The sequence below is a fragment of the Pan troglodytes genome, chromosome 20 (genome assembly GCF_028858775.2).
Source record: "Pan troglodytes isolate AG18354 chromosome 20, NHGRI_mPanTro3-v2.0_pri, whole genome shotgun sequence".
Lineage (NCBI taxonomy): Eukaryota > Metazoa > Chordata > Mammalia > Primates > Hominidae > Pan > Pan troglodytes.
Genome location: NC_072418.2, coordinates 14188143 through 14201439, shown reverse-complemented (window position 1 = coordinate 14201439; position 13297 = coordinate 14188143). Strand labels below are relative to the sequence as shown.

The window sequence follows — 13297 nt, the reverse complement described above, 5'->3', positions numbered from 1 at the left end:
GCGCAGATTGGCCCCGCCGGTTCCTCACCAGTTCGGGGGATGGGGCGGGGCCCCAGCTATGCCTCAGTTCCTGCTGCGGACCGGGGGGCTACCCCAGCCGGGGACAGAAGAATCGGCAAGGATGAGCGAGTCCGGCCGCTGGGGCCGCCCCCGCGAGCTCCCTCCCCCCGCGAGGCAGGTCCCCTCCACTCTCCCCGCACTGCCGGAGCCGGCAGGTTTCCATGGGAACCGCAGCGGGGTCCGCGCGCCCAGAAGCAGCCCCCCTCCTAGCTCAGTTTCCGATGACGGAAACCGGGAGGAACACGGGGTGGGGAACAGACCATCGCTTGGGGCCCCTAGCGCCTGCAGCCAGGTCGCCCCGGCGAGCCCAAGAGGGGCCACCCGGGGATCTGCACCGCCACCGCCCCTATTGCGCGGGCCACTGCGATTGGCCTGCCCTCTCCAGGCGTGGCAGCATCCCCTGGTGCGCGCACTCCCATTGGCTCGATCTCTAGGGCATCTTCCAGTAATTGGTTATCTCAAGGGCCGCCCCTGATTGGGCAAATTAGGCTCTCCTCGCTGGTGGCGCTCTCTGACAGTCTGGAGCCTAAAGGGCGTGCAGGAACGAGGATTGGGTGGGGACTGCCGCTCTCCAGTTAGGGGGTCTGGGCTACCTCGCCGGCAGCGCCCTCGACCGGACTGTCGGATTGCTGTCTGTGGTGCTGAAGCCTCACGCCCTGGCGACCCCGCCCCAGTGTGTGCTAGTTCCCGCGCCCCGACGTAAACATGCACCGGCGCCCGCGCACCAAAGGTGGCTGCGCCACCCCCAACGCCTTAGAGAGAGGCCAGGTTCCCCCTAGCAGAAAGCGAGCATGACTCCACAGTTAGGAGGACCAATCACGAGCCTAGAAAGCCAGGACATTTATGTGGCAGATCCACCCACCCCAGTTCTGTGGGGTCCAAGAAGGATCCGTGGTTTCCCAGAGCTGCATGGCTCCAGCGATGATTGTCCAGAACACTGAGCCCCAAACCTTTTCACCCCCTTCGGAGCAGTGCGGAGTTTCCTTGCACTGGGGAGTGCCAGTCCTTACCTTTTGAACCCTAGAAGGATCCAGCTCACTCAAAACCAACAGCGTCCCAGTCTCCTTCTGCAGAAGACTAGGGCCACAGTAGCCACCCTCCCCTGTGGTCTTGAGGTGGTCTACACTGGTGCCTCCAAATCTGGGGACCCAGGCCTCTGCCTACTAAAATATTGGTTCCTGATCCCCTGTCCAGTTCCCTCAGTGGACAACACCTCTGGAAGGTCGCATATTCAGGCCACTAATACCTCCTCGCTCTGTTGGCTCCTCCAGCTCTAGGAGCTGGACGGAGGAGGGGAGCCCGTCTCCTGGCCCTAAAGCCAGCCCAAGAAGGGGTGCCAGGGTAGGAAGCAAGGGCCTCGAGGGAAGGAGGGCCCAAATCTGGCAACCCGAGCACCTAGGATGCGCTTTTGGGGGATTCAGACTCCCGACCAGTGCGCGCTCACTTCCACCTGCCGCGCCGTCGGGAGCCGCGAGGAGGCGGAGCTCGGTCGCCGCAGCCAATGAGCGACGCCGGCGCTGGCAGCTGCTGCTATAAAGGGCTGGGGGCGGCGGCGGCGCGGTCCAGAGCGCGGAGCGCGCAGCGCGGGCCGGAGGGAGGGAGGGAGGGTGGGCGAAGGGAGAGGACTTGAACACACGGGACCGGACAGGACCGACCGAGGGGCGGCGGCGAAAGGCAGAGCGCCGCGATCTCTGTCGGGAAGCGCAACCTCCCCGGGCCCCGCGGGGCCGCGCAGGGGGCGTCCTCAACCCCGCGCCCGCTCCCTCTTTCCATCCCCTGCCGCCCGCAGGCCACCCCGGGGCCCGGCCATCCGCGCGCGCATCCCCGGGTTCGGGCCCGTCCCTGGTCCTCGAGGGAGCCGCCGCCTTCATCGCCACATCTGCAGCGGCCGCACCAGAGGCCGCCCGGGCGGGACCCCAGCGTGAGCATCGGGCGCCCCCCTAGGAGTGCACCACCCCCGGAGCCCCCCTCAACACGGACCGCGCCCGCCGGGCACACAAGAATGGTCACTGTAGGTATTCCCCTGTCGCCGAAAGGGAATCGGGACGGGGAGGAGTTGGGCCCAGGTCCCGCGGAGATTGGGCGGGTGCGGCGGGGGGGTGGGGTAGGACCAGGCCTAGCTAGGCCCGGGTTGGGGGGGTAGGACCAAGCCTCGGGGCCTGAGAGTGGGCAGGGCCGCGCCCAGAGTGCTGAGGGCGCTTAGAGCTTGGTCTGAGGGGGCCTTAGGGAGACTGACTGCGATTCGGGAGGCGTCCGACGCCGCCCTGGAGGCGGGATTGCTCCCTCTCCAGCAGGCCTGATGGGGGAGGGGCCGCGGCGGCTAAGGATGCTTCCTCCATCCAGGCCCAGACCCCGCAGGCCGCCCAGGCAAACGCAGGGCCCGATCACTGGTGCTGGGCCAAGCCAAAGCGACAAAGCGTCCCCGAGAGCCCTGGGAAAGCGGGTGGCGTCGGATCGCGCGCCCCGGGCCTCGGCCGCACCCGGGAGGCGGGCGTCTCGTCCTCGAGCCCGTCGACCTTGCGGCAAGCGGGGAGGGGAGAGGAGGGGGCGCGCCCGGAGGCCCCGCGGGCCCGCCGCCGCTGCTGCCGCGTCCCTTTGTTTCTCGGCGCTTCTTCGCGGGCCGCAGCCTCGCGCGGGCGCCTCGGGCTGCGGGGAGGGGGAGGGGAGAGGAGGGCCCGCGGGTTGGGGGGGCACCTCTCGGCTCCCGGGTCTCCGCCCCCCGGGAGATGGGGTGGGAGGCCGAGACAGCCCCCCTAGGCCAGGTCCAGGCTCCCCACCTCGCCAAGGCTCTGGGCCGCGAGGTGACCTTGAGCGCGGCCCGCCCGCCTGCTCGCCCGCACCGCTAGCCCCGCGCTCGGTGCTTTCAGCAGCCACGGAGCTGGTCAGCTCCCGAGAGCGCAGCCCCTCCCGCCCGGCCACGCCCTGCCTGGCCACGCCCGGGCACGCCCATCTAGGCCCCGCCCCCAGGGCCCCGGGGGCCCGGCCTCGCCCGAGCCCTCGGATTCCCACTCGGCAGCCCGGGCGTATCCCGGGGGCGGGGCTGGCCAGTTATAGCCCCACCCCGGCTCCACCCCCGCCCCTGCCGCGCGACTCCGCTCCCCGCGCCGCCGCGCGTCCTTTGTCTGGTCCCGGCGCCTGGGCCTCCCTCTTCCACTCTTCCTATCTCTCTGTCTCTGCGTGTGTGTCTCTGTGCATTGTGTCTCTTTCCGGGCCCCTTTTTCGAGTCGTGGCTAGCACTGGGGGTGGGGGCATGATTGGCGCTCCCTCCATGCCTAAGCCTCTCCCCTCCTGGACCCTGGGACCCGCCCACCTGGCTCTGAGAAATGAGGTCCCGGAAGCCTGGCTCACCTGCTGTGTGACCTCAGGCCGTTTCTTTCCCTCTCTGGGCCTCGTGCTGTTCATCCAGGTCTGGGAACTGGAGTGTGGCCTCCTGAGGACCTCAGAACTCCCGCAACAGTCCAGCATCTCCTAAGCGTCCTCTGATCGGTTCTCTCACTTGAAAAAGGAAACTAATGCACAAAGGGAAAGAGGGTGTGGTCAGAGGTCACACAAGGGCCTTGAGGACCTAGGTTCTCCAGTGAGCGAGCCCTTGGGCAGAGATGTATCATGGGGACAGGCTGGGAGGAAGAGAGGTGACAAATTAAGACCAGGAGGACCCTGCATTGAAGAAGGGCCCAGAAGTAGGAGGCTCAGTCAGCACCACGTGGTAGCCCAGCCTCACCATGCATAGCCACTCAATGCCCTATTGTCGCCGGTATCCAGGCATCTGTCACTGTGACTGGGGCCAGGGGGCGCAGCTGGGGGCTGTGGGGGTCAGACACAGGAGGTTCTAAGAAAAAAGTGGCCTCAGGTGTGTTCACTGCAAAACCCGTACGTCAGATGTATGTGCGATGGTGGAAAAGAGGAAGAGAGAGTGATGAGGCCAGGGACACAGAACGGTTCAGAGAGGGCAGGACAGTGGAGAAGAGAGGGAAACAGAAGAAGAAAGAGGGAGAGAGAAACCAAAAGTCGGGGGAGACTTAGAAGAAGCACTGGAGAGAATGGGAAGCTTCCCTAACCCTCCATCTTTTATCTGCCCTCCTCCTCCCTGACTTTGCCACCCCCCCATCTCTGTCTGGGGCCAGTCGCCGAAGTCCCTTTGATGCCCATGTAGCCACCATCCCAGGCTGTGCACTTACTGCAGGCTGGGGCAGGGCGGGTGTGGCTTCCATCAATCTGATCCCCATTATCAGCTCAGCCGGCTCAGCCACAGAGGAAACGCGACACTGGTCCCGCTAAGCTCTGGCACAGATGGGAGGGAGAACGGGTGGTGGCCAGATTAGCAGGCTAGGCCTCAAGAACCTGGGTCTGAACCACCCAGTCACCTCTTCACTCCGCTCAGGTTGGGGACACCATGGGAGGGGGGCAGCCGGTAACTCTTTCGGCTCTGGGGTCATCGGATCAGGAGTCAGATGTTGACACCATCCCCTCCACCTCCTCCTGTCACCCTGGACAAGTCATAGGTCCCTGTGACTAACCCTCAGTGTCCCCATCTGAGAAATGGAGGAGACCCTTCATACCGTTCACTGTGGTTGTGGGAGGTCAATGAAAACTTTGCACATGCTCAGTGGAGTTCAAAAATAGGATCTAGCGCGGTGGCTCATGCCTGTAATCTCAGCACTTTGGGAGCCCAAGGTGGGTGGATCACATGAGGTCAGGAGTTCGAGACCAGCCTGGCCAATATGGTGAAACACCGTCTCTACTACAAATATAAAAAGTTAGCGGGGCGCGATGGTGCACACCTGTGGTCCCAGCTACCTGGCTGAGGTGGAAGAATTGCTTGAACCCGGGAGGCAGAGGTTTCACTGAGCCAAGATCATGCCATTGCACTCCAGGCTGGGCAAGAGAGCAAGACTCCATCTCAAAAAAAAAAAAAAAATTAGGGATCTAGCATGTCCAGAAGCAGTGGCTTGTGTACTGCCAACTGCTCACTGGGCTCTTATAGCAAATATCAGCAACTCAACATAGAACTCTTACCTCAATGAGCTTAAATGCAAATTCAGAATCCATCTCCAGGGCCAGTCATGGTGGAGCTCACACCCGTAATCTCAGCACTTTGGGAGGCTAAGGCAGGAGGATCGCAGCCTGGGCAACATGGCAAAACCTCATCTCTACAGAAAAAGAGAAAAATTAGCCGGCTGGGTGGTGCAAGCCTATAGTCCCAGCTACTTGGGAGGTTGAGGCAGAAGGAGGTTAAGACTTCAGTGAGCCATGATCACACCACTACACTCTAGACTGGGCAACACAGCAAGACCCTGTCTCAAAAATAAACAAGGAAAAGAAAAACCCCACAAAACTCTTAATGAACCAGGATGCAAATTCAGAATCCAGCTCCATACATGTGAGACCTCTGTGCCATACCTTCCTTAAGGAAGAACAGAGAGGCATAGAGAGGTGACCTAACTGTCAGAGGACAGCATGAGGAGGGTGGAGTCTGACATGTGTAGCCCTCAGTAAATATTTGTTGAATTGTATTAATAGACTCAACCGATGGAGTGGGTTTAAATGTCATGATGCCCAGGGCATGGCAGAGAGCAGGTACTCGGCTTCGCTTTGCTGTTATTATTTTGTTATTATATTACTGGTCTTTTCGTTAGGGGAGTGGGCTCTAAAGTCCAAACCCTGGAACTGAATTCTTTTTTTTTTTATTTTTTATTTTATTTTTCTAATTTTTGAGACAGAGTCTTTCTCTGTCGCCCAGGCTAGAGTGCAGTGGTGAAATCGCGGCTCACTGCAAGCTCCGCCTCCCAGGTTCAAGTGATTCTCCTGCCTCAGCCTCTCGAGTAGTTGAGATTACAGGTACCCACCACCATGCCTGGCTAATTTTTGTATTTTTAGTAGAGATGAGAGTTCGCTGTGTTGGCCAGGCTGGTCTCGAACTCCTGACCTCAGGTGATCCTCCCGCCTAGGCCTCCCAAAGTGTTGGGATTGCAGGCCTGAACCACCATGCCCAGCCTGAATTCTTGTTTCACCATTTGCCGCCTGTGCAACCCTGTTCCTATTCCTTCATTTTTTTTTTTTCCTTAAGAGTCAGGGTCTCACCCTCTCACCTAGGCTGGAGTGTAGTGGCATGATCACGCTCCCTGCATCCTCAAACTTCTGGGCTCAAGTTGATCCTCTCACCTCAGCCTCCCAATTAGCTGGGACTACAGGCATGCACCACCACACTCAGCTAATTTTTTTGGAAATTTTTTGGTGGAAACAAGATCTCACTGTGTTGCCCAGGCTGCTCTCAAACTCCTAGGCTTAAATGATCTTCCTGTCTCAGCCTCCCCAGTCACCCTGTCCCTTCATTGAGACTCTCTTTCCTCGTGTATTAAATGGAGAAAGGAATCTCATCATGTTCAACGGCAGGAGAACCACCTGGAAGTTTCACATGAGGAATTTTTCCTGGCACACAACAGGCACCTCAATACATGGTTACGGGATCAGTTAAGTATTAATGTTAGGAGACGGGAATGCAGAGCTGTGCAGTGCATGTTACTGCATCACTGCGGGTGCCGTGCAGACATTGCTAATCAACCCAATGCATGTTCCTTTTGAGGCCGGATGTGTCTTCAGAGTAGTCCTCCAGGCAGCCCTCCCAGGAGCAACTCAGCCAGTTGGAGATGCAGGGGAGCTGACCTTCTGTGCCATCTGTTTTACAAGAGTAAATGGGCCAGGTGTGGTGGCTCATGCCTGTAATACCAGCACTTTGGGAGGCCAAGGCAGGCAGGTCACCTGAGGTCAGGAGTTGGAGATCAGCCTGGCTAACATGGCGAAACGGTGTCTCAACTAAAAATACAAAAAATTCGCTGTGCATGGTGGCGCGCGCCTGTGGTCCCAGCTACTTCGGAGGCTGAGGCAGGAGAATTGCTTGAACCTGGGAGGTGGAGGTTGCAGTGAGCCAAGATTGTGCCACTACACTCCAGCCTGGGTGACACAGCAAGACTCTGTCTCAAAAAAAAAAAAAAAAGTAGATGGTGACCAGGTGCAGTGACTCATGCCTGTACTCCCAACATTTTGGAAGGCAGAGGCAGGAGGATCCCTTGAGACCAGGAGTTTGAGAACAGCCTGGGCAACATAGCAAGATCCCATCTCTACAAAAAATAAAAAATTAGCTGGGCATGATGAATTGCACTTGTAGTCCTAGCTACTGGGGAGGCTGAGGTGAGAGAATCACTTGAGCCTGAGAGTTCAGGGTCAGCCTGGGCAACATAGCGAGACAAGGCATTGGCCATAATGATGAAAAACAGCTCTGCAAACAGATCCAGGACTGAAATGAAGTTCCCTATTCATACGTCTCTGAATTCACTTTTGTCACCTGTAAAATGGAGAATGTGTTCTCAGTCTCTTAAGATTGTTGGGAGAGTAACTGAAAATATGCCTCAAAGTATTTCCCACAGTGCCTGGCACACGGTAGATGCTCAGTGTAGTGGAATGCTCATTAAAATAGCAGTATTAGGCCGGGCGCGGTGGCTCATGCCTGTAATCCCAGCACTTTGGAAGGCCGAGGGAGCGGATCACGAGATCAGGAGATCGAGACCATCCTGGCTAATACAGTGAAACCCCATCTGTACTAAAAATACAAAAAATTAGCCAGGCATGGTGGTGGGCGCCTGTAGTCCCAGCTACTCCGGAGGCTGAGGCAGGAGAATGGTGTGAACCTGGGAGGCGGAGCTTGCAGTGAGCCGAGATCGCGCCACTACACTCCAGCCTGGGCGACAGAGCGAGACTCCGTCTCAAAAAAATAAAATAAAAAATAAAATAAAATAAAATAGCAGTATTGCCCCATGCAATGGCACATGCCTGTAGTCATAGCTACTTGAGAGGCTGAGATGAGAGGATTGCTTGAGTCCAGGAGTTGGAGGCTGCAGTGAACTACAATTGCACCTGTGAATAATAACTGCACTCCAAGCTGGGCAACATAGAGAGACCCCATCTTTAAATAAAAGAATATATAGGCCAGGCATGGTGGCTCACAACTGAATTCTTTTTTTTTTTTGAGACGGAGTCTCACTCTGTCACCCAGGCTGGTGTGCAATGCTGGAGTGCAATGGCACAGTCTCAACTCACTGCAACCTCTGCTTCCCAAGCAATTCTGCCTCAGCCTCCCTAGTAGCTGGAATTACAGGCACCCACCACTACGCCCGGCTAATTTTTTTGTATTTTTAGTAGAGACAGGGTTTCACCATGTTGGCAAGGCTGGTCTGGAACTCCTGACCTCGTGATCTGCCTGCCTCGGCCTCCCAAAGTGCTGGGATTACAGACGTGAGCAACCGTGCCTGGCTACAACTGAATCCTTAGCACTTTGGGAAACTAAGGTGGGAGGATCACTTGAGGCCAGGAGTTTGAGATCAGCCTGGTAACATAGCAAGACCCCATCTCTACAAAAAATTTAAAAAATTAGCCAGGCATGGTGGCACATGCCTGTAGTCCCAGCTTCTCAGGAGGCTGAGGTGTAAGAATCACTTCAGCCCCGGAGGTTTAGGCTGAAATGAGTCAAGATCATACCACTGCACCCCAGTCTGGGTGACAGAGCGAGACCCCGTCTCTAATAATAATAATAAATAATGTAGGTGTATTATGAGGTACGGATGATGGATGTGACAAGCCTGTTTTTAATTCCCATGATCATGCCCATGACAGACATAACTAACCAATTCCAGATGCTTTCCAGCATATGGCTTTAGCTCCTACCCCAGGCCAGTGTGACTATAATATGGAGTTTGCAGCAAAATGGAGCAGAGGCTCAGAAGCACTAAGTAGTCTATCTGAGGACACACAGCTGGGAAATGTTAGAGCTGGCACCGTTCTTGGTTGGCAGTGGAAGTTGGAAATGCACACTCTGGATCAGAAAAACTCATATGCAAATCCCTGTTCCACCATTTATATGCTGCATGATCTTTGGCAATTTTTAAAATATCTCAGTTTCCTCATGTATTAAGTGGGGGTGAAGTGGGGGAGGAAAAATTCTCTTTTTAGGATTGTTGTGAATAAGAACAGAAAACTTGCATGTAGAGTGCTTTGCATAGTGCCTGGCACACAGTAGTAGCCAATATTTGGGAACAATTAAGATATTGGAGCTTGAGTCAGGGATGGCTGAGATAATATGTACCTGCTGGCTATTTCTAGTTGTGTGGCCACAGCAGACATTGCTAATCAATCACAGTGATCTTTCCTACTGAAAACTGTATGTGATTTCTTTTTCTTTTTCTTTTCTTTTCTCTTTTCTTTTTTTGAGAGGGAGTCTCGCTCTGTCGCCCAGGCTGGAGTGCAGTGGTGCGATCTCGGCTCATTGCAAGCTCCGCCTCCCGGATTCACACCATTCCCCTGCCTCAGCCTCCGGAGTAGCTGGGACTACAGGCGCCCGCCACCATGCCCGGCTAATTTTTTGTATTTTTAGTAAAGACGGAGTTTCGCCGTGTTAGCCAGGATGGTCTCGATCTCCTGATCTCGTGATCCACCCGCCTCAGCCTCCCAAAGTGCTGGGATTACAGGTGTGAGCCACCGCGCCCTGCCTCTTTTCTTTTCTTTTTGAGACAGAGTCTCACTCTGTCACCCAGGCTGGAGTGCAATGGTGTGATCTCGGCTCACTGCAATCTCCACCTCCCGGATTCAAGCGATTCTCCTGCCTCAGCCTCCCAAATAGCTGGGATTACAGGTGCCCACCACCCCACCTGGCTAATTTTTGTATTTTTAGTAGAGACGGGGTTTCACCATGTTTGGTCAGGATGGTCTCAAACTCCTGACCTCTGGCGATCCACCCCCCCCTTGGTCTCCCAAAGTGCTGAGATTACAGGTGTGAGCCACCACGCCCGGCTTCTTCTTCTCCTTCTCCTTTTCCTTCTCCTTTTCCTTCTCCTTCTTCTCCTTCTCCCTCTCCCTCTCCTTCTTCTTCTTCTTCTTTTTCTTTTTTGTTATACAGTGTCTCACTATGTTGCCCAGGCTGGAGTACAGTGGTGCCATCATGGCTCACTGCAACCTCTACCTCCTGGGCTCAAGTGATCCTCCTGTCTCACCATCCTGAGTACCTGGGACCACAGGTGCAAGCCACCATGACTAGCTAATTTTTAAATTTCTTGTAGAGACAAGATCTCACTGTGTTGCCCAGGCTGGGCTTGAACTCCTGAGCTCAACCAGTCCTCCCACCTCGGCCTCCCAAAGTACTGGGATTATAGGCATGAGCCAGCACGCCTGGCCTAAATGTGGTTTCTGAATTCTTCTTAATTCATTCCTCTAGGAAGACACTACCAATCAGTATGTGTGTTTGTTTTTGAGACGGAGTCTTGCTCTCGCCCAGGCTGGAGTGCAGTGGTGCGATCTTGGCTCACTGCAACCTCCGCCTCCTGGGTTCAAGCAATTCTCCTGCCTCAGCTTCCTGAGTAGCTGGGATTACAGGTGTCCACTACCACACCTGGCTAATTTTGTAATTTTAGTACAGACAGTTTCGCTATGTTAGCCAGGCTGGTCTCAAACTCCTGACCTCAGATGATCCACCCGCCTCAGCCTCCCAAAGTGCTGGCTGGGATTACAGCCGTGACCCACCATGCCTGGCCCAGTTCAGGTTTTCAAGTGAGGGTAAACCTATGTGCCAACTGTGCCACTGAAGAAGATGTAAGGAAATGCTGGCTACTTGACCTTCTTATGTCCCTGACAGATAAGGTCAGTCAAATCCCAGCACTGTTTCCTGCTGATTTCTGAAGTGGCTTTAAAATTCTCCTCTACATAGCCCTTCATATAGCCCTTGCCAATTGTTCTGAATTTTCAGCAAAGTGAAACAGAGGCCCTAGCAGGCATATCCAAAGACACATAGTGAGTTGTCAGAGCCAGTACCAGCCTGGTTGACTGTTACAGTAAGAAAATTGGGCCAGGTTCAGTGGCTCATGCCTGTAATCCCAACACTTTGGGAGGCTGAGGCATGAGGATTGCTGGAGGCTGTGAGTTTGAGACCAGCCTGGGCAACATAGTGACACCCCATCTCTACAAAAAAAAAAAAATTTTTTTTTTTTTGAGACAGAGTCTCTCTCTGTCGTCCAGGCTGGAGTGCAATGGCGCGATCTCAGCTCACTGCAAACTCCGCCTCCCAGGTTCAAGGAATTCTCCTGCCTCAGCCTCCTGAGTAGCTGGGATTACAGGCGTGCGCCACCACGCCCCACTAATTTTTGTATTTTTAGTACAGATGGGGTTTCACCATGTGGGTCAGGCTGGTCTCGAACTCCTGAACTCATGATCCACCCACCTCGGCCTCCCAAAGTGCTGGGATTACAGGCATGAGCCACTGCGCCTGGCTCAAAAAAAAAAAAATTTTTTTTTTGAGATGGAGTCTCACTCTGTTGCTCAGGCTGGAATGCAATGATGTAATCTCAGCTCACTGCAACTTCCACCTCCCTGGTTCAAGTGTTTCTCCTGCCTCAGCCTCCTGAGTAGCTGAGATTACAGGCGCACACCACCATGCCCGGCTAATTTTTGTATTTTTAGTAGAGACGGGATTTGACCATATTGGCCAGGCTGGTCTCAAACTCTGACCTCGTGATCCGCCCACCTTGGCCTCCCAAAGTGCTGGGATTACAGGCATGAGCCACTGCGTGTAGCCCAAAAAAATTTTTAAAAATTAGCCAGGCATGGTGGCGCCCACCTGTAGTCCTAGCTACTTGGGAGACTGAGGCAGGAAGAATGCTTGAACCCAGGAGTTTGAGGCTGCAGTGAACTACAATCACAACACTGCACTCCAGCCTGGGTAACAGAGCAAGATCCTGTCTCTAAAAAAAGAAAAGAAAATTGTAGAGTGGTCTTCACATTCGGAGGGTCTGCATTTCATTTCCAGTGCCACAGCAGATAGCCTATGTGACTTCAGCACGTTCCTTAACATCTTTAAGCCTCAGATTCTCCATCTATCATAGCAAAATTAACTTATACCATTTAATAATTAATTATTTTATTTTATTTTATTTTGAGATGGAGTTTCGCTCTTGTTGCCCAGGCTGGAATGCAATGGTGGGATCTCAGCTACTGCAACCTCCGCCTCCCAGGTTCAAGCGATTCTCCTGCCTCAGCCTCTTGAGTAGCTGGGATTACAGACATGCGCCACCACGCCCCGCTAATTTTTTTTTTTTTTTTGTATTTCTAGTAGCGACGGGGTTTCTCCATGTTGGTTGGGCTGGTCTCAAACTCCCGACCTCAGGTGATCTGCCTGCCTTGGCCTCCCAAAGTGCTAGGATTATGGGCGTGAGCCATCATGCCCGGCCTTATTTATTTATTTTATTACTATTATTTTTAGATGGAGTCTCGCTCTGTCACCCAGCCTGGAGTGCAATGGCACGAGCTCAGCTCACTGCAGCCTCCACTTCCCGGGTTCAAGCAATTCTTGTGCCTCAGCCTCCCGAGTAGCTTGGATTACAGGCGTGTGCCACCATACCTGGCTAATTGTTGTATTTTTAGTAGAGACGGGGTTTCACCATATTGGCCAGGCTAGTCTTGAACTCCTGACCTCCAGTGATCCTCCCGCCTCAGCCTCCCAAACTGCTGGGATTACAGGCTTGAGCCACTGCCCCCAGCTTTATTTATTTATTTTTGAGACAGGGTCTCACTCTGTCGCCCAGGCAGGAGTGCAGTGGTGTGATTACGGTTTACTGCATCCTTGACCTCCCGACCTCAGGTGATCCTCCCACCTCAGCCTCCCAAGTATCTTTGCTACAGGCACACAACATCACATTCAGCTAGTTTTTAAATTTTTAGTAGAGACAGGGTTTCGCCATGTTGCCCAGGCTGGTCTCGAGCTCTTGAGCTCAAGCAATCTGTCCACCTTGGCCTCCCAAAGTGCCGGAATTACAGGCGTTAAGTCACTGTACCCAGCCAACTTCTACCATTTTAGAGTCTTTGTGTGAATTAAATAAACAGCATGTCCTCCTCAACATATATGTAAAAAAATGCTAAACCACCAAAAAATTCAGCAAATTAAATCAAGCAATGTATATAAACAAAACTGCAATATGCATGACCAAGTTTGGTTTATCCCATCAAGATTGGTTTAATATTAGAAAATCAATTAACGGCTGGGCACGGTGGCTCACGCCTGTAATCCCAGCACTTTGGGAGGCTGAGGCGGGTGGATCACCTGAGGTCAAGGGTTCGAGACCAGCGTGACCAACATGGAGAAACCCCGCCTCTACTAAAAATACAAAATTAGCTGGGCGTGGTGGCGCATGCCTATACTTCC

General features: G+C 54.4%; 1 protein-coding gene across 3 annotated transcripts in view; it reads left to right on the top strand.

The window, feature by feature from the left end:
- Positions 1-1624: 1624 nt before the first annotated feature.
- Positions 1625-13297, top strand: part of ELAVL3 (ELAV like RNA binding protein 3) — a 29717-nt gene continuing 18044 nt past the window's right edge. For 2 of the 3 annotated variants that reach the window (XM_016935111.3, XM_016935109.3), the window contains exon 1: positions 1625-2071. In XM_016935111.3, the coding sequence (XP_016790600.1) occupies positions 2063-2071 (9 nt within the window). In that variant the 5' untranslated portion in view covers positions 1625-2062. The remainder of the gene's footprint in view (positions 2072-13297) is intronic. The other variant, XM_016935110.4, reaches the window with a different exon arrangement.